Below are 26,916 nucleotides of genomic sequence, written 5' to 3'. Positions count from 1 at the left end.
GGCACCCAAGGCGTGTATTAATGGAACAATAAAATACACTGTTGTCTCTTCATGCTATATTTATGCCTAAAGCAATGCCACCACCTCGGGCTCTTGCTGGAATTCACAGGCAAAGCAGGGACACATCCAATCAAAAAGTGGACAAGTGAACACTAAGGAAAATCTAATACTGTAAAAAGAGTTTCCAGCAATTCTCTAAGTCCCACTTCTCGTTCTGTGTTACAAATACACTGGGTATTCCCAGGTGTTGGGTAGCAGCAGGACAGGAGCACTGTCCCTTTGAGCCTGTGCCAATCCTGACGCCTTATCAAGATGCTGAGCGCGCAGCAATATGCAGAGACTTTGTCTTCTGGTTACAGCCTGAAAATGGGTTCTGCCTGATGGTGAAACCCTCTGCTGACCTGATGCTTTCTGCAAAAGAGGGAGCTGCATCACTGCTATTCTGTATAAATGCTAGCACATTCACCATCCAGAACATCGCAACAGCCAGTCTCTGCCTTCTGCTCCACTGTGAGGCAATCTGAAGCACCCTGAGGGTTGTGTGCTCTGCACAAAGGCAACTGCAGCTCTGGATGGGAGCACACTGAGCCAATGCACCATCAGAAGTGCTCAGTGAAGGCACAGGGTGCTGTTGCTTCCCCTGGCAGCTGTGCGTGCTGGGGTTGGCACAAGTCATAAAAATGATAAAATTTAATGCATAAATCACAAGTGAAATCTGCATTCCCTCTGCAGCTCAGGTCATGAGCAGCTCCATCTGCAGCCTGTGCTGCATCAGATACTCGGGTTGTTCAATGGGGAGCACCAGTGTGTGAGTCTTCTCAACATCTCAGAAGCCTTTTAGCTGCCTGGACTGAGACAAAAGAGCTGAAGGACTGAGCACTTTGCTAGAAAGAAGGAAAAATACATGGCAAATAAATAAAACACTGTTCTTCCTCTCAGGAGCATGGCAGGATGTGCCGTGTGCTACTGTGTGCCAGTCCCTGAGCCCTTGAGCAAGATGGCCCAGCTTTGCTGGGGAACAGGCACAGCATAGAATGAATGTTTATCTCTCTCATTAACCTAGTCGGGGCCACCACTGAACAAACCTCCAGACCCCAGGCTATCTCCTGCTACTCAGCTTCCATTGTAGATCTGAAATTGTGAATATGCTCCACGAGTACCTTCAGGAGAAAATGCCTCTGAAGAGGCAGATGGCAAAAGCAGTGGGATAATACAGCATCCCTGTGAGCACATGGGTAGTGCTGGTTGCAGTCACGCTGCTGGCTGGGACGGAAATGCTGGGTGTCAGGACAGAGGGCCTGTGCTGCTTCCTCGTGCTTATCTCTGGGTTGTGCCAAGGTGGGCACAGCATCTGTGGGGCCCACAGACAGATCTTCCCTGGCAGAGGGGGAGGGGGCCATTTTTTCAACTTAAAGTCCAGCAAACGTTTTATTTCTTCCAATTGTCTGGTATTCCCTTAACATTTCCTCATTACAGAACGCAAGAATGCACCTGCACTCTTGCCAGAACAGCTCTCATTCTGAAGTGACTGAGAACAGAATGAAACACATATAACTGTTGTTGTTGTAGTATCTGGATTTTTAATTTAATTGCAAAAACAATCTGGGAAGTCTTTATGCTGGAACCATCTCCCTCTGTCAGCCTGTGATGCCTTTGAGGAAATAAAGTCTTTGTAAACCCCCAGGGTTGGCATGCCCCCATGCTCCCAAAAACAAAGATGCCCCTTACTAGCTTCAGGCTTGATATTTACAAAGGGAAATAGACTTGAAATTTTAACAAAACAAGAAGATAAAATGGATTCCTACCTTTCTTGTTTACTAGATCCAGGGAAGAGCAGAAACAGAAAAAGGAGAAGATCACTGACACAGAAAGGCACTGACTGCACATGCACAGCAGAGCTCCATTTAATCAGACAACAAAAGCAGCTCCCTTCCCCTAGCTACAGATACATATGTAAATAGAGAGTCCAGGAGGAGCAGAACCTTGGAGCTGAGCTGATAGAAAATGTGACCTAGTGTAATTGAACAGGCTATGCGAACACGTGCAAATGCAATCTGCAGCTCCTTGTGAGGACTGACAATTGCCTCACACCACAGCTACAGCTGTAGCAGGACTGCTCTGCTACCCCTAAGCAGGTGGCTGCTTCGGCAGGGACACAGCAGCCAGGACCTAGAGGCCTCAAGAGGAGAGCTCCTACTTTGATGTCAGCCTGCCATATCCACGCCCTGTTCTCACCCTGTTCCCCCTGTCAGAATTCACAGTAGTGGGGGCACTGCCGGAGCTCCAGCAGGCAATTTCAGAAGGCATGCAGAGCTACATACATCCCTGGTGCTGCAAATCCAAGCTGTGAGAACAGAGAGTGATCAGGCTCCTTCAAGGGACAATGCTGCTCTCCTTTGTCCCACTGCTTACAGGTTTTCCCTAACCCACAGCAGCTGTGTGTCCTTGGGCTGATATTAATTACCTTCCACATATCCAGCCCTGCAGTCTTTGTATAGCAGCTTTCTGCTGTACGGGGTAGAAACCTTTCTCCTCCCTGTGACCCCTAAGGACTGTCTACCTGGGCTCCCCGAACCTGAAGGGCAGAAGCAGGGTCATGAAGGTGCCACCACCTGCAGTGCTCATGCTGTACCTGCAAACACCCTGGAGCATATCTCACCTTTTGAAGAGGAGTATAGCGATGACGATGATGATGATTAATATCACAGCCAAGACAGGTCCCATCACCCACAGCATCTCCGGCTCATCCTGCTGCTTCGCTGAAGCCAATTCCATCACAATCTCATCTGAGTAGGGGCTGGCTGCGTATCTCTTCTGAACAGCACCGCAGGAGAGGGAGAGAAAAGCAAGCATCCATTAGGCTAAAGCAACAGCCACATCCCTGAAACACAGAGGTTTCCCCTTGCCTCTGGCTAGCAGGGAACAGTGTTGCTTCTCAAACCACATATCCTCTCTCTCTCAGCATCAGCAGAGGTCCCACTGCAGAAGCACTCTCTTCCTGGTGTGAGACATCCCTGTGCCAGCAACTTTCTGGCTAGCAGACCTGGCCCCGAGGTGCCAAACTGGAGCAGCCCAGCTACGAGCCACTTGCCAGCCCTGGATTCTCTCGGAGCCAAATCACAGGCTTTTGAATCCCAACCAATTGCACAGTGGGGCTGGCTGATGATTCCTAAGTGGTTTGTAATACCTGCTGTGCTGATATCAACACATCTCTCCAGGACAGGGCTATATTAGGAAACCCCCTGCCGGGCTAGGCGGTTTTCTTAAAGGAACAAAATGACAGGAACATTTTCTTCCTGATGTCTCTGCTCTGATAAACAGACCTTGGAAAGGGGCTCATGTTCATAGGTCCCTTTCCAGAGATTTCTGTATTCTGGCAGCCCAGTGATTTACAACCCGAAGTGCCAGCTCTCCAGCCCCACCAGCGAGACAGGATTAGCAGAGACCCAAACCCTTCCTGCAGCACAATGACACCGCACCAGTCCTGTTCTGCTGCTGTTGCTAAGGCTTATGGAGCTGTGCTGTCCCTTCTCAGCTCAGCAGGGTTAAACACTGCAAAAAGAAATCCTTTCCCCCTATTAGCGAGGGCCAGGGCTGTCTCAGTTCTGTGCTTGTGGCTTTCGAGCAGCACCTGCTGCCCTGCTCTGGAGAGCTGGAAATGCCCTGCTCTCGCCACAGAAAGATTTGGTCACTGGAGCAGTGCCTGCGAGTCTATGAATTGCCCACGTTAAGGTTGGAATTTAAACATGCTCTTCTGTCTGTGTGCATGTGAGGGGACGGGAGAGAAACATCAAGCGTGCTGAAGTCACACAGCCGCACAATTTGATCTCCACTCACAGGTGCCCTTGATCCCAGCCAGCCTGGTTTCACACGTGTGGAGTACAGAGGACGCTCTTATCTATGCCTTCCTTCTGGCAGCATGCAGGTGCAGCATCCTTGCTGCTCTCCTCGGCTTTATCAGTGGGCAGAAATGCCACTGGCTTGTGGGGGTGAGGAGGAGGCTGCTGCTTTGACTGTGTAATTTTTCAGCTTTTCTCGGTGTCACTGATATTGCCGCTGGCTCCTGGTTCAGCTCTGTTCCTACAGCAAATCTGCTTGAGACCACTGTAACCCGTTGGCCCCTGGTGCAACAGGGCAGGGTGCAGCTCTGAGCATGGCAGAAACAAGAAGATGCTCCATCAGAGGAGACGGAAGGGGCTGAAGGCCTGCGGCTTCTTTCTGTAGGGGCAAGGGGCCGCTCTGGACAGAAGGCATATTGGCTCTACCCAGCTAAATCAAGCTGCAGTGGGCAGAGAGAAGGAGCCCGCTGCTCTGTGCACCCAGGGAACATACGTCTATCTCCAAGCTTTGTGCAGGGGGGGACACAAGATTCACGTTTCTGCAGAAACCTTTTGGAAATACCTCCTTTCAAGAGAAGGCAGGAGCAGAAGTCAGAAGGGCTGTTATCTCAGTGGCATTTCCAACAGCAGACTGACAGGTGCAGGTGCCCCTGAGCTCAGACAGAGGTGTTGTTTCAATCACCCTCCCCTCCACCTTTGAAAAATGGTGATGCTCCACTTGTCTGCTGACGCCAGAGACACAGCAAGTAATTTCAGAGGAGCTGAGTGAGGGAGATGGTGCACAGCCCTGGAAAGAATGTCTCAGGCTTCAAATGAAAATGGGTGTGATGCAACGGTGGATGCAGAGAGGTGGCAACTAAGAGTAAAAATCCCACTGGTAGCTGACTGGGGGGTTGTGGCAGATCTGTGCTAGGGAGAAGATGATGTTCATCGTCTGGTTATGGTCATCTCTTCTTAAGAGAGACTGCCAGGAGAGCATACCTGGAGGCCTCTGCTTTACCTTATTGTTACTTTCTGACTCTCCTCCCCTCACCAGTGTGCACATCTTGCCACAAGAACACGTGAGCTGGATGAGAAATTAAGAACTTGACCAGCCCTAATGAGCCATTACAAGCAAATGAGGCCGAGGAAAAAAGCCACAGCTTGGAAGCCGCCCAAAGGATTCCGTGCATCTTTATTATTTCCATTATTTACACACCAGCCGCTGCCACTGACGCTCCTGCCCTTCCTGTTTACAGCTGGGTGCTGATGCAAGGTCTCCTGGTGCTGCTCTCCGCTTTGTGCACTGCCACTCCCTTCCCCAGCACAGCCCCAGTGCTTGGTGACAAAGGTACGGCCCATGTGCCTCCAGCAAGGTGAGGCACAGGAGTGCGAGGCCCAGGGTGCAGCAGGCACGTGCATGGCGTGGCTTTGCCCTGCTGACAGCCCTGCAATGGAGGGAGGTTCACTTCTCCCACTTGTCACCTGGGATGGGATTCCGCCCAGACAAAGGCCACAAAGGCAACTTTGCAATGGGGCTGTTTTCTACAGGCATTTACTTGACCGAAAGGAAGATTAGAAGCTCTCCCATGCCAACCACGTGTCAAGCTCTGCTCTGAGAACAGCTCAGCAAGCCACAACCAAGCCTGCACAGAGTGGGCGTGTTTGCACTGCCCTCCATTCTCATCTGTTATGTCAAACACATATGCCATTTCCCTCCAAAAACACCATCTATCAAGTCAGCTCCCACAGACATCCTGGCTCGCAGACACCAGCTACGCAGCCTCCTTCTCTCCTCTTTGGAGAAAGCTCCATCACGCTGCTTTCAGCCCCCACCCACCCCGAGCCCATGCAGCTGTGCCAGCCTGTGTCCCCAGCAAAAGGTCCTTACCGTGTCCCCATCCTCCAGCGAGGCCAGCACAAAGCAGCGGTAGCTCAGGTCCTGAGAGAGGGGCTTGTTGTAGAAACCCTTGTAGTTCTTCTCATCCCCCAGGGTGAAGGTCTCAGGCAGCACGTCCACTTGGGCAGCAATGTAGGGCTTGAGTCTGTCTGCTTGGCGTCGTTGGCGCCTGCTCTGACTGCCCTGGCTTATGGCCTCCAGCAACTGGGGACAAACAAGGTGCATCACTACAGCTTTGCCTAGCGTGGCACCGCCTGACGCTGTCACCTTACTGGCCGTAAGGCTCAGCAGGGCGGAAGGAAGGCAGGGAAATGATACTGGGTTGGATTTGGACACGGCAGTACAAAGAAACCTGTCATCCCAATGTAGCCCCTATTATCCCAGCGGTCTACAAGGGAACCAAGCTGTGCTTTTTGGCCCAGGTGTTGGTATGCGCAGTAAGTCAGGAAATTCTTTATGGATGTTGGACGTGAATTACAACTGACGCTGATGTATAGGGAAAAAGTGACATTTGCTGTGTCTTTCCCTTCCGTCAGAGCTTCCATATTTCACCTGCTGCTGTGTTGCAGGAAGAGCTTTGCGTAAATCACTCAGTGATAACAGATTTCATGGGATGTTTGGAGCAAAAATGGCAAATTTCATAGTCAGCCACAAATTCATGAAAAAGGATATAAACACAAAAAAATTCAATTATACTGCTAAGAAAGACTCTCAGATGTTTAAAGATGTTTTTCTAATGAATAAAAACAAATACCAGACCTTGTACAGAAATTCTAATTTACAGTGAAGGATGAGGCATGAAACATGAGTGTTGTCAGGGCAGATAGGGAATGCTGGTTTTATTGTAGGGTTGGGGACAGAGATGTGCACACAAAGCCACGCCACTGAGCTCACCCTCCAAGCATGACAGCCCTGTAAGGCACCCCCTACTCTTTCTTCTCATCAGTCCACCCTTGCCTTCTTCCTAAGAGCCATGTTGGAGTAAGCACAGGGGGAAAAGGCAGAGAGATGGTGGAGTTTTCCCCCTACACACATCTCCTGCACCTTGGCTGGAATGAAGCTCTTTGGGGCAGAAGGCATAGCTGTTTGTGGATGGGCTCACCCCACAAAACCACAGGGCTCCAGCACTGATTGATGCTGCTGGATGCTACTGCCACCTATATATGTAACACACCATAAGTCTGCGCCAAAGGAATGCTAGGCTTGCAAAGTTCAGATCCTGAAAAATTAGATGTCAGAATTATTATCACCTGTACAGAAATAATTCAGATGTGCACTGTGTTAGAATCCTTGATGACGCGGTCACATACCATCTTTTCTGTAGCTCCCCTGCTTCATTCAATACACAGGACAGACAGTGCTTAATCAAGGAGCAGCTTTGCCATATTTTGTTTTTTTCTTTGCATTATGCAGCCCGAGGCTTTGTTTATTGCTTACTATTCAAACCCAGCTCTGAAGACAAAATTAATAATTTCCTCGTGGGCTTTTCTATGGTGCTGATCACTGTAATATTACAAGTGCTTCACAAACATTAATGATCTTATCTTCCAAACACCCATATGAGGTGAAATGAAAGCGATTATCCTCATTTTACAGAGAGAGAACAGAGGCACAAGGACATAAATGTAAAAAATGTCCACTAATTTTGAATGTCAAATTGAAAAGCCATCAGCTTGTTTTGTTTTTAAAGAAAACTGAGCATGTTTTATTGCACTGACTGTATCAAACGGAGTTCTACTGACCCTTCTCTGCAGCTGGGGATGCTCAGGCTTTCCAAGCAAGGCTTCAGTATCTCAAACTGAGGACTCCAAAAAAAGGCAAAACAGTGACTGCTAATGCAAATGGTGTTTTACAGTGTTTGCCCAGGACTAGGTAAAGCGATTAGAGACAGAAACCAGCTCTCTGAATTGCCTTCAGTACCTAGAGCACGAAACCAAACCAGCCCTTCTCATCCTACTCTTGTCTTCCTTGTGCTATTTTGGAGATTTTGTAAGGAAAGGATGCAGGAGAACTACAAATGATGGCTCTTCATTACACAATTCTGCTTCACATGCTGAACAGATCCACCCATACCTGGAGCGAGCTGGGACCCCATGGAAAAGACTCTGCAATCATGTAATTAAAGATTAATGATAAGCAAGGGCTGACTTACATCTTCTAACACTTTGTAATTTCTGAGTGCTTCAAAGCTTACAACTTTGTTCTCCTAATGGACCCGTGTGTGATTTCTGTGAATCTGGGTGTGTGATTTCTTGGAATTTTCCCTATTACTTTGGGTGGATATATGTGGGGAAGATAGAGCCTACAGGCCCTTGTGTGGGATTCTGCCAGCACCCACACGTGTGCTGCTCCTGCACTGGGCAATCTGCACTTGTGGGTGAATGCAGACAGCCTGTAGCAAGCGTGTGCAGGGAGCTCTGCAGGTTTTGCAAGACACTTCTACTGCAGCACAGCTTCATGTTCCTACCTGGTCCAGCTCCATCTCATCAGGCGTCCGCCACCGCGCCGTTGGGCTGCTGGGGCTCTGCTCTGCTGGCACAACCACGATGTAGTACCACCTGGCAGAAAGGAGAGCGTGAGCACAGGGCAGTGAGGAACACGTGCTGCATCCTTCCTCGAGATGATCCGCTCCTCTCCCTGCCCTCTGAGTGGCAGAAGGGCTCAGGAAGGAGGAGGCCAGCTCTCCAGCTGCACCAGAGAGGGGAACTCTCCTGTTTGTGCTCATTAGGTTAATGAAGATCTACAGACTGTACTCCGTAGGGTGGTGTAGGAGCTGCAAGAAGGACATTTATATAATCGGATTGTAGCAAGAACCCTGGGGGAATTGTGCTTCAGCACAAGGATACCACAGTAACGAATAAGACTTCTACAAACTCGCTTTTTTAATCTCCTTGAGGCTTTAGCCATTATTTATTTAAAGGATATTATATACAGTGTCAGAGAAAGTTCCCCCTGATCCTCAACTGCGTTTTTGCTGGTAGCATCTGGAGCACACACACCAGGGCAAGGGCAAACTGTCAGAGAATTGTCTTAATTTTACTGCATGTAAATATTTGCTCAGAAGGAGCCAGCAGTGTGAGCCCACGTTCACACAGGTAAATGCCTGGCTCTGTACTGCAGCCTGCTCTGAAATTCACTCCCAGGTCACAAAGCCCTCAGGCTGGCAGGAGCCCACCCTGCACTCCTCCCCATCTTCAGCCTCTGATACTGCCCTCTCCATCTATCTCTGCAGAATAGTAAAATCATAGAGTTGGAAGGAGCCCTTAAAGGCCATCTCCTCCAGCTCCGCTGCAATTAACAGGGACATCTATGCCTCCATCAGGTGCTCTTAGCATGATCCAGCTTGACCCTGGCTGTCTCCAGGAATGGGGCATCCACCACCTCTCTGGGCAACCTGTTCTAATGCCTCACCACTCCTCTATTCAGTCTCAATCTGAATAGTTTGAGTTTGAAACCATTTCCCCTTGTCCTATCACAACAGAACCTAGTGAACAGAAGACAGCACCTACCGAACTGGCACAGTGGTCTGCACTTTGGGAAGGGTAAGCGTGAACTTTCCTTCTTGGATGTACTTGTTGGTGGCAATGGGTTTGCTTTGCAAGACGTCAGGTGCGGTGCGGATGGAGACGAGATGCTGGAGCCCTCCAGCACTGTTCCCACGGTTCATGAGCACAAAAGAATAGTCCGTGTCTGGCTGGAGGTCACTTATGAGCTTCTTCATGGAGTGGCCATCCACCTCCACGCTCTGGCTATTGTACAGAATCTGAAATGGGAAAAAGACACGCTTATGCGGCCGACAGCAGCGTTACAAATGACAATTTGGCTGTGGACCCTCCCTGAGGTGTCCAGGTACCGTGCGCTTCACAAACAGCCATCAATCTTTAGGTAAAAAAGAGCAGCCCCCAGCAGAGGGCCGAGCAGTGCTCCCTGTGCCTCACAGCCATGGGGCAGTGAAAGGGGCAGAGCCTGGCGCTCAGCCTCGTGCCACACACGCATGGCTTTTCAGCACTGCTTTGAGGGAGGAATTCAGATGGCTATGTGTTGCCCTCGCACGGAGATGAATGGCTCTTTGTTTTCTGTCTCAAGAAGCTACAACAAGCAATATGCTTTTGGTGTAAAATCCTGTCTGCTTTGAATTGGTGGCACTCCCGTGTCTCTCAACTGATGCCTGATCAAACGGTTAGAGCTGAGCACCCTCCCACCCCCCAGCAAGGTGACCGGGGGGGTACGTGCCTCGCTGACGTCTGTCAGATCCCGTGCAGGGCTCACAGATCGGGACCTGAACCAAATGGCAGCTCTGCAGGTGTGACACCCTGTTGCTATGACAACAGATGCTGGCGCAGCTCTGGCCGCGGGCAGGGGACCAGCGCCGCTTTTCACTGCTGCCGGAGCCCCCCTGCACAGCCTTCAGCTAAGGGCTTTTTCTCCTCGCTCTGCTGCAGCCATGCCTACCCCTGGCTAAGGCCCTGCAGCCTCGAGCACTGCCCTGGGAACCTTGCTCTTCCTCTTGCTGGAACAATTCCTGTGCCCCAAACTGCACAGTGCTGCCTCTGCAAAGCCAAAACTCAAATAAAGCTGGGAGATGGAGACAAAGGGGGTGCTGGAGAACCGGAGGAAGCAGAGGTTGTGCCCCAGGTGGGACAAACCAGCTGTTTCCTTCCATCCAGCATGGCAGGGGAGTGATGAAGGTGCAGACGTGGTATGCCAAGAACAGGCAAGAGCAGAGCTGGAGCACGTTGCACCGTGGCAGCTATTGCATGCCACAGGCTGAGACCACACAGTAAATGTGCTCTCTCCAACAGCAGCCTTGAGAGTCAGAAGATGGCTCCGTGGAAGAAAAATGACTTGAAGTAGAACAGATCTCGTGCCAGCTGAGCCTGCTGTGCAGGCTGACACAGGCAGCAAGGGAGGGGCTGAACTTTTCTTCCAAGTCACCTTTGCAGCAGGTGGCATCAATCTGCAGAAAGTTGCCGGCTTGCTGGGACAACGGCAGCTTATTAGCACTGCTCCAGTATTTAGTGCTTCAAAGCTTACAACAGCAATACCAAGGACAAGCTTCAGATCGTCTCCAGATCACTGTGATGGAGGCTGGGATAGAAAAAGAGCCCCATTTTCTTGTGTCCTGGTTTTGAGGATGCTGGGAACTGAGAAGAGATTCCCAACAGGTAACAGAGCAGCAGTGAGGAGCTGCAATGAAGGAGAATCACGGTCCAACTTGTTTGTTGATGTGCTTCAATCTTCAGGGATGAACTGCAAAAATAAGTTCCTAGTACTTAAATAAAGATGGGGTTTGCAGGGACCAAGCCCCTGCTGGCTGCCCCATGTGCTGAAAGGCAGTCAAAAGGAGGGTGGCTGGGATGCCCAGGTGTTCCAGACAAGAGCAGGTCGTGAAGTGTCCATGGGGAGCAGTGGGACCTCACCTTACTCACATGCTCCAACACAGACTTAAACAAAACCAAACTTCAAACACTAAGAGATATGATGGAATGATGCAAAGCTCACAATGAGTTCAGTTGCCTCTCAGATGAAAATTCTCATTATGAATTCTCCCTAATAAAGGCATCACCAACTGCTTCTGCTTTTGCTCTAGGGAAGACACTTGCTCACCAACTGCCTGTGCACGACACATTTGCTGGGGACACAGCTGTTCTCCTTGGGCAAGAGGAGGCTGAAAAGATGGTCAGGCACTTCAGTTCAGTGTTTCCCTGCTTGCCCAGTATTAGAACCAGCCAGGACACAGTCCCTGATCCAGTCCTGATACCAGGATGATTTTCACTGCCATGAACAGAAATTCATTTCCAAAGATGGTGAAATTGGCATCTCAATGCTTTCCAAATCATTTTCCAACCTCCCCCTTTTTCACTGCTGCTGTAGCAGTTCTATGTTCTTTTACCTGCCATAACACATTGTCTTCTCAAATGTTATGCACCATTAGGTAAGGTCTCTGCACAAACCTTACAGTAATGTAAGGGCTCACAAACAGTCATTCGTGCACAGCTGGAGATGCCCAGGAGCTCAAGCAGGAATGCTATTTAGAGGTTGCATCATGGCCCACTGGTAACTACTTAAGTCAGCAGCAAATTTGGCCCAAGGGCTCTGAACTGCCAAACATTGCTGACTAGCCCATGGATTGTTGTAAAATGTCATTCGTACTGCTCTTACTCACAAGAGGGAATATGCAAGGCTAGAAGCTAGGTGGGTCCAAATGTCACTGCTGAAGGTCTGCTGTTTGATTTTGAAGCAGTAAAGAATATATTGAACTAAAAGGTGAAATGACACACAGTGCGCAACACTGCAAAAATAATTAGTTGATGGAGAAGTAGATGAAGTTGACTTTTTGAGTGGCAGGATTATTTACACTCCATGGGACACTATGTCAGAAAGCACCATCCAGGTTCCCAGGGCTATATCCGAACCTACATCATAATCATTTTCAGAATGTGCTACTCCTTCTCCCGATTTGTAAGACACCTCATGATGCTGCCTTCATCAACCAGTATATCCCCCATCCTGCTCTTCAGCTGAAGAACGTCTCAGGGCAATGCAGTATCCCCAGGGAGAAGGTCATATCTATCTTACATGTTCCATGAAAGCTCCAGAATTACCTTCTGCGTTTCTGAAATAGAAAAGGAATGATGCCTCTGCACCAGCGACAACATTTTACAAGGAATTTATCTCCTGGACCAGAAGAAGCTGTGAAAATTCCCCAAAGAGGACAAAAACCTTCATTATTGATTTGGTAGCAATGACAATTCCTAAGGTCTCACTTCATCCTCTATGAAAAAAACAGCAACAGTCCTGCCTGTGTCCCACTATTCATTGTCAGAACAATATCTACTTTAATTAAATCTGTTAAAGTAGAATATGACACCCTTTGGGACATAGATTTAGCGTGAGACTGTTTATCAAGTGTAGATAATACTAATTGTTCCCATGGAGATTTATCTGCTATGCTAGTTACAATATTAGGCTCTGTCCTCAGCATCCCATGTGCCCGAATTAGAGGAGAGAGGTGAGCCCTGTTTATAAAAATACAAAGTCCTGATAGTTATGGATTTTCTTCGACTGGCACAGTCAGCGACCTGGAGCTGACCCTCTTAGCTCCTCACCTCAACTCGTGTGTGTCTGCAAGCCTGGAAGTATTAACAGAAAGAAGACACTATTATAGACATATCCTTGTAACACTCTTGTTTGCATGACTGCTCTTCAGCTAGTAAATGGCTGATGCCATCTGCTCCTGTGTCATTCCAGGGTTAACCCGCAGCAGGGGCAGATCCTGAGTCACTGTGCCAGCAGTCACAGCTCCCAGGCTGAGACAAGAAGTCAGTGTCATGCCCTTGGATCCTGGCTACCTCCAACCACCCCACCATCCTTACGCGTTAGTAATGCTCCAAAGGTCACACTGTCCTTTTGTGCACTCAGCTGCCAGACAGAGACGTGGGCTTTATACCACAGGAATGAGGCAAGATGAAGTGGACTGGTTCTTTAGCACAGTAACAGCGATCAGTGAAGTTCCTCGCGGCCAGATATCTGAACACTGATCCTAACACATCCTACGCTTGGGAAAACTTCGAATACCATGAGGTGTCCATAAAAGCCTTGTCTGCCTCAGCTAAATTCTGCATGTTAACAAGTGCCTGCTAATTCAGCTTTAGGATCTAGACAAGGAGAGTCATAGCAAGGATCACACGCACTGACGTGGATGCAGCCCCAGACCTCCATCCCATTCCCCTAACCATGGCTCCCCCACAGCTTGTGCTGCTCAAACCTGTGAGCAGCAAGGGTGAGGACGTTCCTTATTCTCTTTCACTCCCTGAGATTTATGCATCTGCCCTGATGTTCTGCAGTAACTGAAAAAAGATATCCTCATGTTTGAGACAGGACTTGTTGCAGAAGGAGTCGTTTTTAGCTTGATTCACTGACTGTTTTTTTTTTATAGTTTGATTCACTGACTGGTTTTCAGACCAATTATTCCTGGTGATCTCTCATGATTAAATCACATCTGTAACTTCTCACACTTCAACTCTGAATCAGGCATCATGACAAGCTTTTGCCAGCCTGACCGGTAGGTCCCAGCTGTGCAAATACCAGATATTGAAAGAGATGATGGAGGAGCAAAGCACACATTGGGACCATATGAGAGATGATGGAGGAGCAAAGCACACATTGGGACCATATGAACAACCACTGCAACTGCCCACCAGCAAAGCACCAGGAATCTCAGGGTCCCAAACAGTTCCCATTCCTATTAGAAAAGGCAAGCTGCAAGTTTCAAGGGTGCTGCCAAGGGAGAAATGGGTACATAGCAGAAGTTGCTACTGACAAGACAGGATGGCATCCTTTGCTGGTATGCTTCAACTAACATTATTCACTCCTGTTTATTACCGTGAGCTGCAAGTGCTGGCTGTCCATTCCATAACTGATCAAAAGAAAAAGAAATCAACAAAATTACAGTATCTTCTGGCCTGAGAAGAGTGAAAAGAGGGAAACCAAGAAGCAGTGTGCTCTTCTGTGCATCATGGTTCACACACGGGTGCTCAAAAGCAAGAGCAGCTAGCTAACCTGGGCTTAGAGATCTGAGCTCCACAAGACCCCAGACCAGTGAGCAATCTGACCTTGCTCTGCTGGTCTCTTGTCTGATGGCCTGAAAACACCATGAAGTATGTCAAGGTGCTGCTTTTCCCAGACCTGCTAATTGCCAGCTCCCTGTTCTCTGCATCCCCACTCTTACCTTAAAAGGCACTGCAGATTTATAGGAGTCAGGCACTTCCCAGCTCAGCAACACGGATGTTTTCATGACGGCGTTGACACGGAAGTTCTTAGCAAACACTGAAATAAAAAACAAGATTTTTCAGCACTGTGGGCCAAGTCAGGACAGAGCCAGGCAGCAGCTCAGCTCTGAGTCTCTCTTTGTCTAACTCAGCAACAGACATCAGAGAGGTCAGCTACAGCAGGGAAGTGACATATGAAGAGAAAAGAGCAGCAGCCTTTTACCAAGTCTCCAGTCTCCAGTATAGTTCCCCTTTTTGACTATACTTCCCAGCATCACGGAAATGAAGCTGTGGGCTGAACTGCAGCCTTCTCTTCCCCCCTCCACTCACACTCTGCTGGCCCTTTGCCATGATCAAAGAGCAGTGGTGCTCAGGCACTGGATCTGCAGATGATCCTACTCAGCTGTCTGCTCTAGTTCAAGCAAGAACCTTTCATGTACAGATAAAAGAGCAAAGTGTGCCTGTGGAGCAACGAAAGCAATTAAGCTACCACCAATACCCTCCTCGCCCCCCTCAAACGACAACTTTAAGGAATCCTTCCTTGAGCCTCCCCTTGCGGAACCAGTTTTACATTAGGGAGCCACACAGTACCTGATCTCATTAGACAGAGCCAAGGGAAGTGAACCGAAGCAAAGGTCCCTGTCCTGGAGCCAGAGTTTGATGTTAGGGCTTGTTAGAAGGCCGCTTACCTTGCTCAACGGGCATGGTCCGAGACTGGATGCTGGGGCTGAGCGGCCCAACCCCCTTATTGGTGCGGGCCCTCACTTTGATGTCGTAAGTGGTATCAGGCTTCAAATTCGTCAAAGTGATACTTGTGTCCTTGGTGATGTTAACCAGGTCCTGCTGGCTATTTATGTCTCTGTATACCACTGTGTAGTTGACAATCTTGCCATTTCTTTCTGCCAAGACTGGGGGGTCCCATGCAACCTCTGTAGTGGAAGTGGTGAGACCCACCACGCGCAGGTTCTGTGGGAAGCCACTCGGCACGTCTTCTGCGGTAGTGATCTCCTTCTCAAACTCTTCTCCTGGACCAGCTCTGTTCTTGGCAGACAGTTTGAAGAGGTACGTGGCCCCCTTGTGCAGGTTGGTCACAGTGTAGTGATGGTCTCTCTTCCCGAAGTCTATCGTGTTCATCTTTTCCTCATCAAGACGTCTGTACTGCAGCCGGTAACCCAGCAGCTCCCCTACCATCTCCTTGGGTGGGTGCCACTGGATGAGGGCTGTGTTCATGGCTGTCGTGCTAATCATCATGGTGGGCTTCCCCGGGACTGCAACATAAACACACAATGACCATCTGTAGCCTGGGAGGAGGGAGAGGAAGGACAGCTTCCGTGCTGCTCAGTCCGTGAGGATTGAGGAAAGTGGGAAAGTTCAGACAACAGGGTGAAGAGGACGACAGACAATTCACATGGATAGAGGCAGAACGACCCTAATCCAGTGGTGAGGGAAGCTGGAGCCAGACAGCTCTTGGCTGCCATTTTCCCATGTGCCGCCATCTAAACAGGCAATAAATCCAGCCACATCCAGCCCCAAAATTCATCCCCTTTTACAGGAAAGGTGTAAGGTACCTCAAAGCTTCCCATTTATCTCAGTGAAGAGCTGAATCCCGTCCTCCTAATCAGTGGTCTTCATACTCTCCAGCTAGTGCCCAGCACCAGGCCACGTGGCCCCAGTGCAGTTTGACACCAGCCACACAGAAGCCCGAGTCCAGCACCCTCGTCTGTCTGGAGGCAGACTAATTTCATCCTGAAACCTTGCAGTTTTACCATCTGCAGTGGCAGCAAGCGGAGCTGGGCGGGCTGTTTACCATCAGAATGCGTTTTGCTTTAGCTGATGAACAGAGTCATGATGCCAGTGTCGATGTGAGAGGTGAACACAAGCGTTCCATGGGACTTTTGATTATGCTGAGCAAGTCAAGGGGTGTTGCCGTCACGGGTTAGGAACTGATGGCTTTAGACTGATGGTTTAATACTTTGATCTCCTTCAGTTTAAAAAAAGATGCGTCTTCATATCAGCTCAGATTTGTAAACAAATGAACTGATAGGGAAGATACTCAGAGTCATAGGGATGGGGCCACTGATATGGAAATGAAAATGGGATTGTAGCCAAACCTAGCTTAATACTCGTGTACTGCTTTGAAATGTCTGAGCCCACAGGTGAGCACAAGAGAAACGTGTATTTGACAGAATTATGCCCCAATTTTGCCATGAGAGGGCGATACCAACACTCCCCTATGAGGTCAAGCCTGCAGACGAGCCAGTGCAAAGGCAGCTATGGGAGTGTTTTTGTAGGTATTTAAGACACAGAATTAAATTTCCATGCCAGTGCCATCCTCCTTGTACTTGTAATACAACATCTAACAGCAGCTAGTATTATGGGACACATAATTTTTGAAGTTGATTCAAAATATTAACTTTAAATGTGCATTATAACGTGGGAAGACTCACTGTGGTTTACAGTGCAACACTGGGATGTTTAGGAAGCTTTCCTGTTCATAGGACAGCTGTAGCAATTTGATGTACAGAGCTTACACCATGGTGAGGCACGAGGGAGACAGCATTTGAGACTGTGACAGTGGAAACTACCTCTGGAGCTCCCCATATGCAGCGCAGAGGAGATAGCAAGCTGTTCCTGTTTAAAAGCACCAGGAACAAATGCTCTCAGTTTGTACAAGCTGCATTCCCATAATAACAAGTGGTAAATACCGTTCCTGTAGCTGGCGTGAAAAGCAGCAGGATTATCTTTTGAAGGACAGGTCTAATGAGTGGAAAATCGAGGACAAAACAATGACAACTAGCTGATGCCACTGCCAAAGGCAAGCTTGATCGCATCCGGAGGAAAGCACCTGATGAACGCCGGGGTGCCCCAGCTCCTGGCACTAGGCACAGGGTACAAGTCTGCTGAGAGAGCAGAATGAACTGGCTGGGATCACCAGACCTAGTAGTTGTGTCCGCAGCACTCCTACAGCAGTATTTGTTGCATTCCAGGTTTTATCGTGGCTCTAGGAGCAGGTTGGCTGAGATATGTAAGCCAGGGAAGGCGGTGGTAGCAAAGGCCATGGGGAACTGAGAAGCACCTGAGGGCCCACCGCGCCAGCAGCCATCCTAGGCAGCACTGCAGTCACCATAGGAAGCAAGAAATGGCACTCGCCTACCCCTGCTGCACCAGGGGACAAAATGAGGGCAGGTTGTGACTCCAAAGCTGAGGGAGGGCCTGGACTTTTAGGCTTCCTCTTCCCAGGTCTCTGGACTACGCAGAGGAGCTCAGGCCCACGAGTTTCATGGCTCTCTTGTGGGCTCTGGCAGTGTCCGTCTGTTTGCTGCACTTTGCTCGGGTGATCCAATGGCAAAGCCTGTAGGAAGGGCTGCAGATCACAAGAGCATGTACCTCTGTGGCATCTCCAGCCCTCTCGCTTCCTCCTGCACAGGTGCCTCGCCCGTACTCCCGGGGCACCTCTTGGGAGGCTCCACCACCACCCCTGCGTGGCTGCAGTCTCCGCTCCCCACGCTCACCTGCCCCTGTGGTGGTGATGACCTTGGGCTTGCTGCGGGCACCATCTCCCTTGGTTGTGTAGGCAGCGACCGTGACAGAGTAGGTGGTTTCCGGCAGCAGGCCTCCAATGACCGTCTCCTGGGAGCGCATCCACGAGGCAGAGGAGAGGCAAATGAGAAGAGCAAAAACCCGTTACCAGAGTGAGCAAGTGGAGGGCACGGGGATCAGCATCTCCAACAGCAACACACCAACACACTTGCTGGCACACACTCGTGCATTGCACCCAAGCACACACGTCTCGCCTCGCTGCCCCATGGAGCCAGCAAATGGTAACTGCCACCGCTCCAGCACCGAGCTGCCTCACCTCACCCCTAGCTCTTGGCACTCCTGGGGACCCACCAGAACCTGTGGGCCAGCACAGGGGGAAAGGGAACAGCTGTAACCCTGACACAGTAAGCCTGAGAGTAAGAGGGCTGTGGAGCTGTGAACCAGAGCAGAAGCCAGATCATCCAGCTGCGGAAACCTCCTGGGGGCTCACGTGGGGGTTTTTAAGGTTGTCTCTGGCAGCAGCACAGCCTGGGGCAGGAGCACCTGCAGTGTGCAGCATCGTGCTCGCCCTCCCTGCCAGGCATGGCGCAGCACGATGGGTATGGATAGGGTCAGCACCAGGCACTGGCAAGACCCGGAGGGAAAACCCTGCACTGTGGGAGGTCTGGGAGCAGGCAGTGTGCTAGCACCCCTGCATGCCCAGATTTCCTTTGGGCAGGAGGAGGGCACGGCTCCACGCTTCTATTTGAGATCAAAGTACAAACATCGCTCCTCCCTCCTGGCCTCCAGTGGTAATGTGACTTGTGCCAAGCCCTGTTGGCCAGGCCTGCTCAGCTCTCAGAGCAGCTCTCAGTGACCCAAGGCAACTAGTCCTGAACAGTGTTCAGCTACAGGTACTATGAAGGGGATCGGGACCATCAGCACTAATAACTCGCCAAGTCATTGGAAGGGGCTGGGAAGCTTTTGGGTGAGAGGCAGGCTCAGGGTTCGTGATTTATCCTTTCAGATGATAAGAGCAGAGATGGGCTGAGCTCCACTGGCTGAGGAGAGGCAGCTCAGGCACTCTTAGGGGCTGCTCCAGGCTCTGATCTTTGTCCATAATACCTGCGGTGCCTCTCGGAGCAGAGCCAGTCTCTCATCACTCCCTGCCAGTAACACCCACTCTATGAAAGCTGCTGATTTCCAGTCGGTGCTGCTGGTTCAGGTTACCTGCCCAGGCTTACTCATCAATATCACCCTGTTACCATCGCAGAACCAGCCAGCCCAGAGAAAAATCAACGAGCACCAACAAGAACCCCGCCAAAATCACCGTGTGAACCAGAGTCCCATCCCAACTCTGCCCCTGCAGCAGTGTGTGCGTGCGGGTGAGTGGACGCGCAGTCCGATCGGTGCCAATGGACCCGCAGGGAAGCACTCACACAAAACCTGCAGACTCTGAACATCCCAAGAGAATTCACTCCTCCCAGATCCATGCAAAGAGAAATTCTCACGCAAAAGCATGCCACCGGGAGTAAAGCAAGCGAGCCGGGGAGGAGGGGAGAGAGAGGAGGGATGGATGAAAGAAAGTCTGATTGCATAATGTAAACACAGTGCTGGCATGACAAAGCCACTCCTCCATATAAAGCAGGAGGAGAAATGCTTTGTGCCGGAGAAGCTCACAGTAGGGCACGTAATTGAATTGCTGACTCTAAAAAGGTCATTTTCGAGTTTGTTCCTCCAATTTGATATTTCAAAATTATATGGAAAAAATTGAATTTAACTGTTTAAATGTGATTGTTTTCTTATTACTATGTGTGTTTCAGCCAAAGGTCATGGTTGAGAGTGTAGGTTATTTTTCATGACTACAATCAATGTGGTTTAAAGATTATATATCTAATTTGACTGTATAACTCGGTGGGCCAACTACTGCAGAAAGTAGGATGCACCTCCTGAGTCAATCACTTGAGCCTGCCTAAAACTGCACTACAACAAGCTGGAAATACAGATTATAGGAAATGTCAATTGCTTTTCTACATTTAGTAGCAATCTAAATGCCAATTTTCTCTGGATTTGCTGCTTGCGGAAGGTTTCACAATGTAACTCTCCAGCCTCATTAAGGGAGTGAAAAGGATGTTTTGACAGCACTGTGTCTACAAAATTCACAAATCGATTTTCCAAACCCCTCTTTTCCAACCTGGAATACACACAAGTGGTACTTACATGGTCGACGGAGTCCTCAGCTCTCCACTGACGGAGGAGAAAGGAAGGAGGAGAGAAAAATGGAGACACAGAGTTTTAAGGGGCAACGTGTAGGAAGGGGATGACAATGACAACAGCAGGGGTTAGCAGGACTGGGTGGGGGGACTAGAACACTTACATACAGAGGGTCACTTGCCACAGGCTGTGCCAAGGGAAGAAATGGGACAACGCCATTCTCTACATGCTGCTAGCCTGAGCAGGAGGTCTGTGCTCACTCACACAAAGTGGGCCAAAGGACTTTCTTCCCACGCAGACGGAAAGGTCACCGCTTCCTAACTTTGCCATCTTCTCCCTTTCTGGCTCTGTTTACACTTTTCTACCTCTTCCACAAGGAGGAGCAAGAAGGGATGAGGCTCTGGAAATCAGTGATGTCCCGCAAATGACAGCATTCACAACACAGTTTTGTGGCCTGATCTCCAGGTTCTAGTGATCTAGTGTTCTAGTGATTCTGCAGCCATCATCTCTTGTTGAGAATTAAAGACTTCATACGCAGAGCCCAGTGGGGACTTCTGCAGAGAAGCACCAAAACGATATTTACAGATCTCTTTTCTGTAACAATCGCAAGAAAGTGCTTTGAGGACTTCAGAAAACTGCGGAGTGCCTTCTCTTGGAAACACAGTGAGGCCAAGATCCTATTCAGAGCTCCACACTAAGCTGTTCCTCTCCAACATGCTGCATGGCTTGGAGCAAGGGTAGATGTGGTGTCTATACCAAGGAAACAGCTCCTCATTCCAAACTACACAACACCAAGGCAGCAAACACTCACTTGGCAAGAGCAGCCCTGCAGGCAACACTTCTACAGAAAACATTTTGCAATAAAAGATCACAAAGGATCGCAGCCATGGCAGCTCAATTACGGCTCTGGAGAGAGACTATGCAGGTTTCTGACGGGATTTGGGGTTATACGGCATCATAACTGTCAGGCATACCAGCAGCACGGTTCTCTGTGGTTGATGCACCAAAGGAAGGTTTGCAGAGATCACAGAGTGCTCTCTCAGCCAAGGTGAAACGTTACACCTCAGGTTACTAAATCTGCCTGGAGGAAGCGTGGGTCGATGGGTTCAAGCACAGAGATGAAAGTGGAAGGTAGGTATTACTGCTCCTGACTCACAGCGTGAGCCATGGTGAGACTTATGCTGAGCCTGAGTCGCCAGCTGTGAAATGGCTCTCAGAGCCTGCCTTCCTCAGGACACCAGGATGCCCAGCTAATGCTGCTGAAGTGCCTGGGAACCTGCTGGTGCTGCAGAAGCCCTAAATGTTATTAAAGCTACAAGCTGCCTTTTGTACTCAGGCTATTTAAGGTGGTTTTCACAGGCTGGAGCTTATCGCAGTGGTAGAGAACTCTATCAGCAGTAAAATACATGGCATACCTTCCAAATATTTGCCGTTATGTTCTCTAAATTCAGAAAGCAGCAGCTATGTGAGAAAGGTTCTTTAACAATTTTATTATAGTTTACTTATTTGATGCCATGAGACTGCAGCAGACCCATCCTCCTAAAGCAGCTTAGAATTTAATTTCAGCAAAGAGGTCAAGTTGTCCCTAAAGAACTCCTATCATACCAAGGCCATGACTAGCTATTGCTGTCCCTAAAGATCTTCTCTCCACACGCAGCTTGATGTTATTTCCACTGTTGCATGCTCCCCTGATCCCAAGTCATCGCTGCTGATATCCTACCTTCCACCACGGCCAACAGCCACACACTCTGCCCTGACCGAGTTCTGCTGCAGGAAGGATGTGAAGCTGGCAGCTCTTTCTCCCAGAAGTCACTCCAACACTGTGCTCCTGATGGATGGGGGCCTTGAGGGTGACAGCACCCCATGCTGTTCCAGGGCTGTCTGTGTGCAGCTGCAGGAGCAGCAGCTGATACTCCGCTGCAACAAACAGCAAGGCTACTGCATCTTGCAGCCTTTCTCACCACAGCAGGGAGCTTATCATCCAGGAGGATTTTAGACCAAATGTTTAATGTTCAGACTCTGTTTGCTCTTATGTTTTCAGTGGACTTTAATCTTGTATCAGATCAGAGCGCAAAGAAACGCCTTGAGATCTGTGTTGGATGAGTAACAGTGAAAATCCAGGTCTGCATAAATACCCTGGTATAAATTCAATTCCATTATGAAAATATCACCCGTGGATCAAAACATTTCCTTCCTATCCTAGTTTGATTGCTTTTTAAGTGTGTAAGGTTGGTCAGCAAGACAAACTGATCTGAAAGGCCCAGGGGCTGTCATAAAAAGAACTCAGACAGTGCTGCGTGCATGAGGCAGGATGGCTCAGGGAAGTGCTAAAGCTAACTGTCTGTATTTATAGCAGCTGCAGTGCCTTAACGTTTCATTTTACACTTCAGCACTGCACAGCGTAGTCGTGTCTCAGCAGGGAATAGCTATTTTCCCTGACCACGGCTCTTGCAAAAGACAGACTCAATCCCTCCTAAGTATCCCAAACTATCAGAAGTAGATATTGGAGTTTTCCTGCAGATCCTGCTCTCTGCTTCAGTGACAGTGGTGCGACAGTGAAACTCCAGATGCAAGCTCAGGGTGCTCAGACTGTTGGATGTGCAGGGGCCTGACAGCTCCAGAACTTCTCCTTTACCAAAATGCCTCCCAGATCGTGCCTTTCTTTCATCATGAAGCATGCTACATCTCACCAACACACCATACTCTTAACCTAGGTGAGCATAGGCAGGAGTTGTTCAGTGCAGATCTAGATAAGAATCCCAGACTATCACCCAGCAATAGAAGGCAGCTGTAAATTCTTCTGCTACACCTGGGTTGGACACTGTCCATCTCCTCTGATCTCATTCCAGCAGCTCGAAGCGTTCACCATTACTTCTTGCTCCTCTTCTGATGGGACATGCACTGGGGCTGCCTGCTGGATGGAGAGGTGCCACCTGCCAACACCACTGAATCTCTCTGTGGGCCTGCAACCATTCATGCGGGCAGCACACCTCTCCCCTGCTATGGCTCTTTGCAGAGCAGGAGGAGGAAGTGTCAGGAGCCCCTTATCCACACATTATGACCTGAAGCTGTATCCAGCCAACTCCCAGCAGCAGAAGCATTGGTAAAGCTCTATGGCCAGGTCTGGGTCTGCAAAAGGCTGTAAGCAGTGAGGTGAGCATGCACTCTGCATCCCCTAACATCTCCTACGTGCTCAGAGCTCCAGATTCATCCCTGCCACTGCTCAGTGCTGCACTCTGCAGGCACACGAGTCTGGCAGTTGGGAAGGAATGGAAGGGATTGAGCCATCTGCTTGTGTGGACTTGCTGGAGCTGCTAGGGGATTGGAGACGAAGGAAAGATAGTGGGTCCCTCCCCTCCCCTGTGGAACCTAACTCCTGAGACCCACGGCCTTGCTATCCTTCAATCCCTCAAGCCAGTAAGGATTTGTATAAGCAAGGCAGGGTTCAGCCAAGACCTCAGACTGCCCTTATTCCTTTCAAACGTGGTCTTGGGGCTGGGATGACTGCATACAGAGTTCAGACTAGAAGGCACAGAGAATTCTGGAAGAGGTAATCAGTCACAGGTATGACCACAGGGAGAAGGGAGAAGCCTCAGCTCCATTACAGGACCTTCCTAACAACAGATTTTTCTCCCTTAGGCAGGAGGCTGCAAAATAACATGTGATCTCTCCAGCACCAGGGCCCCTATTTCACTGCTGATGGTTCAGTCCTTTCCGCTCAAATGGTTTTGAAAACTGAGAATTTGTATTATCTGCATAGCTAACATCTCCTTTCCTTTTCTTCTTCCTTTCATCTTCGTTTACTCTCTCTGTGTTTCTCGTCTTCAATCAGCAAAAGTCATGAGCCAGCTTTAATGCCAGTGTCTTCATACCATCTGCAGGAAACAGATTACGTGGTACATACCTACTCAAAATCAGCAGACAGCCTGTCTGGGCAGGAGGAGCGGTTCTGCCTACGTGTCCAAAGAATTTCTGTCCTGCACCCACATTTGGAATTGGTTTAATTCTCTCTTTGTGCATCAGTTTACATTTCATGAATGTTTATGAGTCCTCAACAGGACTCCATCTACATCCTGTGACCTTCCAGGACAAGTGTACCAGTGAATCTGTGTTTCGCTCCACTGAAATAACTCTTCCCAGGCTACCTGTTAAGGTTTGATCTGGCTGTTAGCAAAGATACACACTGCTGTACTGAAAGACTGCGGCTCTCGCAGGGTTCTTCCGCTTCTGGAGCAGATGCACTGCACAGGTCATGCTTGGCTTTTCACTCTACTGGCAGATATCTCTTCTGCCAAGTCAGTGAAACCTCCTTCCTGCAGGATCGCTGTTAGTTTGTCCTAAGGGTGACATGACTTCTTCATTGCAGTCACTTCTGTGCAACTATCTTCTGCTCAGGAATTTTAGCAGATGAACACAGCATGATAGACTCTGGGAAAAAATACTGCAGCCAACAAGGACTTTCCCACATAAATTCACCAAATATCAAAGACTGGTAATTGGTTTGACAGGCCAGGAAACTTTAAGCAGCTTGCCACCTTGATGATAACTGCACGCATTCAAAGCTATGCAAAATCCAGCACTCCTTGGAAAGTTTCTGGCTCTGGTACTCTCATTCCTGAATGTTGGCATGAGGTTCCTTCCTCTCTCAGAAATGTATGAGTAAGGAATGAAAGCAGAACCGGTTGGGCAAGAAGAAAATATTTGAAAACACCAACAAGAACAATACTGCCAGCTTTACCCACCTACACTCGAAACTAACCCATTAACTCCAAACTCCAGCTGAACAACACAGCATCAATTGTTCAAACAACATGGAAGATTATATCCTCCTGGAACCAAGAAGGGCAACAAGTAGCTTTTCTAATGATTAAAATAAAGCAACATCTGAAACAAACAAAGATGTGTCCCAGATAACACCGTGAAGACCCTCGCAGCATCTTCTCTTTAAAGTTTTCCTCCTATTATTACAGAGTTTTATCCTTCAGAATATGAATGGGGAGGAAAGCTGCCTCTGTGCACCATGCTCCCCACTGACAAACGTATAAATGATTCACAGCTGCGTTCAGGAGACAGATCAATTAATCGTTGCAGCTCTCCAGTATTTATATTGGGCATCATTCAAGCAAGCCAGCTCAGAATTGATTACTCGTCGCTTCCAACAGCAGCAGATCCTGTACTTCATTTATATGATTATCTTTGTTGAGAACAGCACGGGTCATCCAGGATGAAGGACCCTTGCTGCAAAGAAGAGTTGTGCTTCATCGCAGGGCACTGACAACTTCCCTGACCACTGGGAAGAGGCAGAGCAGCTTATTGGGCTGTACAGAGCCCAAAACCACATCTGGAGAACCGAGTGGGAACAAGGCCTTGGCTCACAGCTTGATGAAGTATACAAAGTCCCTGCCTTGCACAAGCAGAAGGGAAGGGAGGCTCTGCTGAGTGAGCACAGGATGAGGCAGGCAGAGAGAGGTATGTGTGGGAGAAGGGGTAAGAGAGGAACATCACCCGATACAACATCTCTCCTACAGCAATTCTTTCCCAATTAGCTTTTTACCAGTTACAGCTTATGGATAAACCGTTTGCCCTGCTTGGGCAGGACCGTGTCCCATGCTCCATATTTGCCAAGCAATGCTTGGGCCTGGCCAGCCCAGCCCTCTGCGGAGAGGGAAGGTGCCATGCCCGCCAGCCCGCTGTCCCCATGTTGTACCTGTGCTTCCGACAGCATGACATCCTTGATGACGGGCTGCCCGCGGGGCTCGTTGTTTTCCAGCTTCACATAGGTCACCTGGTAGCCCCGGATCTGCCCGTGCTGCTTGTTGGAGATGGGCAGTTTCCAGCTCACCCGGATGGCTGTAGAATTCACGGACTCCACCTCCACTTTTCGTGGTGGGGCACTGGGCACTGTAACACACACAGGACGGACACTTAGTGGGTGCACACTGACACCTCTTCTACTATTGCTACCTTCCTTCCATCTCACTGCAGGGATGGCTGTGCCTCTGCAAGTCCCCTGCACCAGCCCAGGAGACTGTACTGCATTTCACCATGTGACACAACCCCAACCTAACATCCCAACACTTCTGCTGCTCCCAGTGGAAGAAAGCAGAGCTGTGATATGCAGGAGCACCCAATAGGAGCAGCCATACGGGATCAGCCCCATCTGTCCCTCTCTTGTCTCCAGCAGTGGGCAGAAGCAAAGCAGAATATAACAGAACATGGCAGCTCAGGGTGCCCTTGGCAGAGGTGGGGATTCTGAAGCTCTCCCTGCACACTGCCTGTCACTGCGAGACTCCTTGCAGACCCCCCTGCATGCTCCCACCGTATCCCAGGCTGCACTGTTGGGTGCTGCCCTGTGGGGTCCCAGCACTGCCACCAGCTTGAGCACATGTGCTCCTCCCCTGCAACAGCAAGAGGTTAATGAGGGGGAAAAGCACCATCCTGAAACAATAAGCCAGAGCTCACAGACAGCGCTCACTGAACTCAGTCAGATAAAGGGGCCTGTGGGGACTGTGACAGCTCTAGGGACTGTATTTCATGCACGGCTAGCTGAATGCTTTTTGATAATAAAATGAAAAATTACACTGCCCAGAAAATATCAATTTTCTTGGAAGGTGAGGCCCGTTTAAAAATGTATTTATACTGTATTTACCATTTGGAAAAATTACCTCCTTATTACTTTTTGCTCTTGCATTGA

At 49.3% G+C, this 26,916-nt stretch overlaps 1 protein-coding gene and 1 long non-coding RNA gene across 10 annotated transcripts in view; one reads left to right on the top strand and one right to left on the bottom strand.

Moving 5' to 3' along the window:
• The window catches only part of PTPRF (protein tyrosine phosphatase receptor type F), a 343,189-nt gene that overhangs the window by 24,668 nt on the left and 291,605 nt on the right, over window positions 1-26,916 (bottom strand). For 5 of the 9 annotated variants that reach the window (XM_085231921.1, XM_085231920.1, XM_085231924.1 and 2 more), the window contains exons 13-21: window positions 25,930-26,123; window positions 20,229-20,255; window positions 18,002-18,119; window positions 15,179-15,757; window positions 14,450-14,547; window positions 9,228-9,481; window positions 8,186-8,276; window positions 5,710-5,922; window positions 2,660-2,814 (exon numbers count right to left, since the gene is read on the bottom strand). In XM_085231921.1, the coding sequence (XP_085088047.1) occupies window positions 2,660-2,814; window positions 5,710-5,922; window positions 8,186-8,276; window positions 9,228-9,481; window positions 14,450-14,547; window positions 15,179-15,757; window positions 18,002-18,119; window positions 20,229-20,255; window positions 25,930-26,123 (1,729 nt within the window). The remainder of the gene's footprint in view (window positions 1-2,659; window positions 2,815-5,709; window positions 5,923-8,185; window positions 8,277-9,227; window positions 9,482-14,449; window positions 14,548-15,178; window positions 15,758-18,001; window positions 18,120-20,228; window positions 20,256-25,929; window positions 26,124-26,916) is intronic. The other 4 variants (XM_085231922.1, XM_085231929.1, XM_085231926.1 and 1 more) reach the window with 3 other exon arrangements.
• On the top strand, window positions 18,755-21,645 carry LOC146543725 (uncharacterized). Its single transcript, XR_014885302.1, has 2 exons — window positions 18,755-18,922; window positions 19,282-21,645. It is a non-coding gene; the product is annotated as an uncharacterized LOC146543725 (long non-coding RNA).

The sequence above is a fragment of the Meleagris gallopavo genome, chromosome 10, assembly GCF_905368555.1.
Source record: "Meleagris gallopavo chromosome 10, MGAL_WU_HG_1.1, whole genome shotgun sequence".
Classification (NCBI taxonomy): Eukaryota; Metazoa; Chordata; class Aves; order Galliformes; family Phasianidae; genus Meleagris; species Meleagris gallopavo.
Note: the sequence above shows the minus strand (reverse complement) of the source record. Positions and strands in the feature narration are given on the sequence as shown.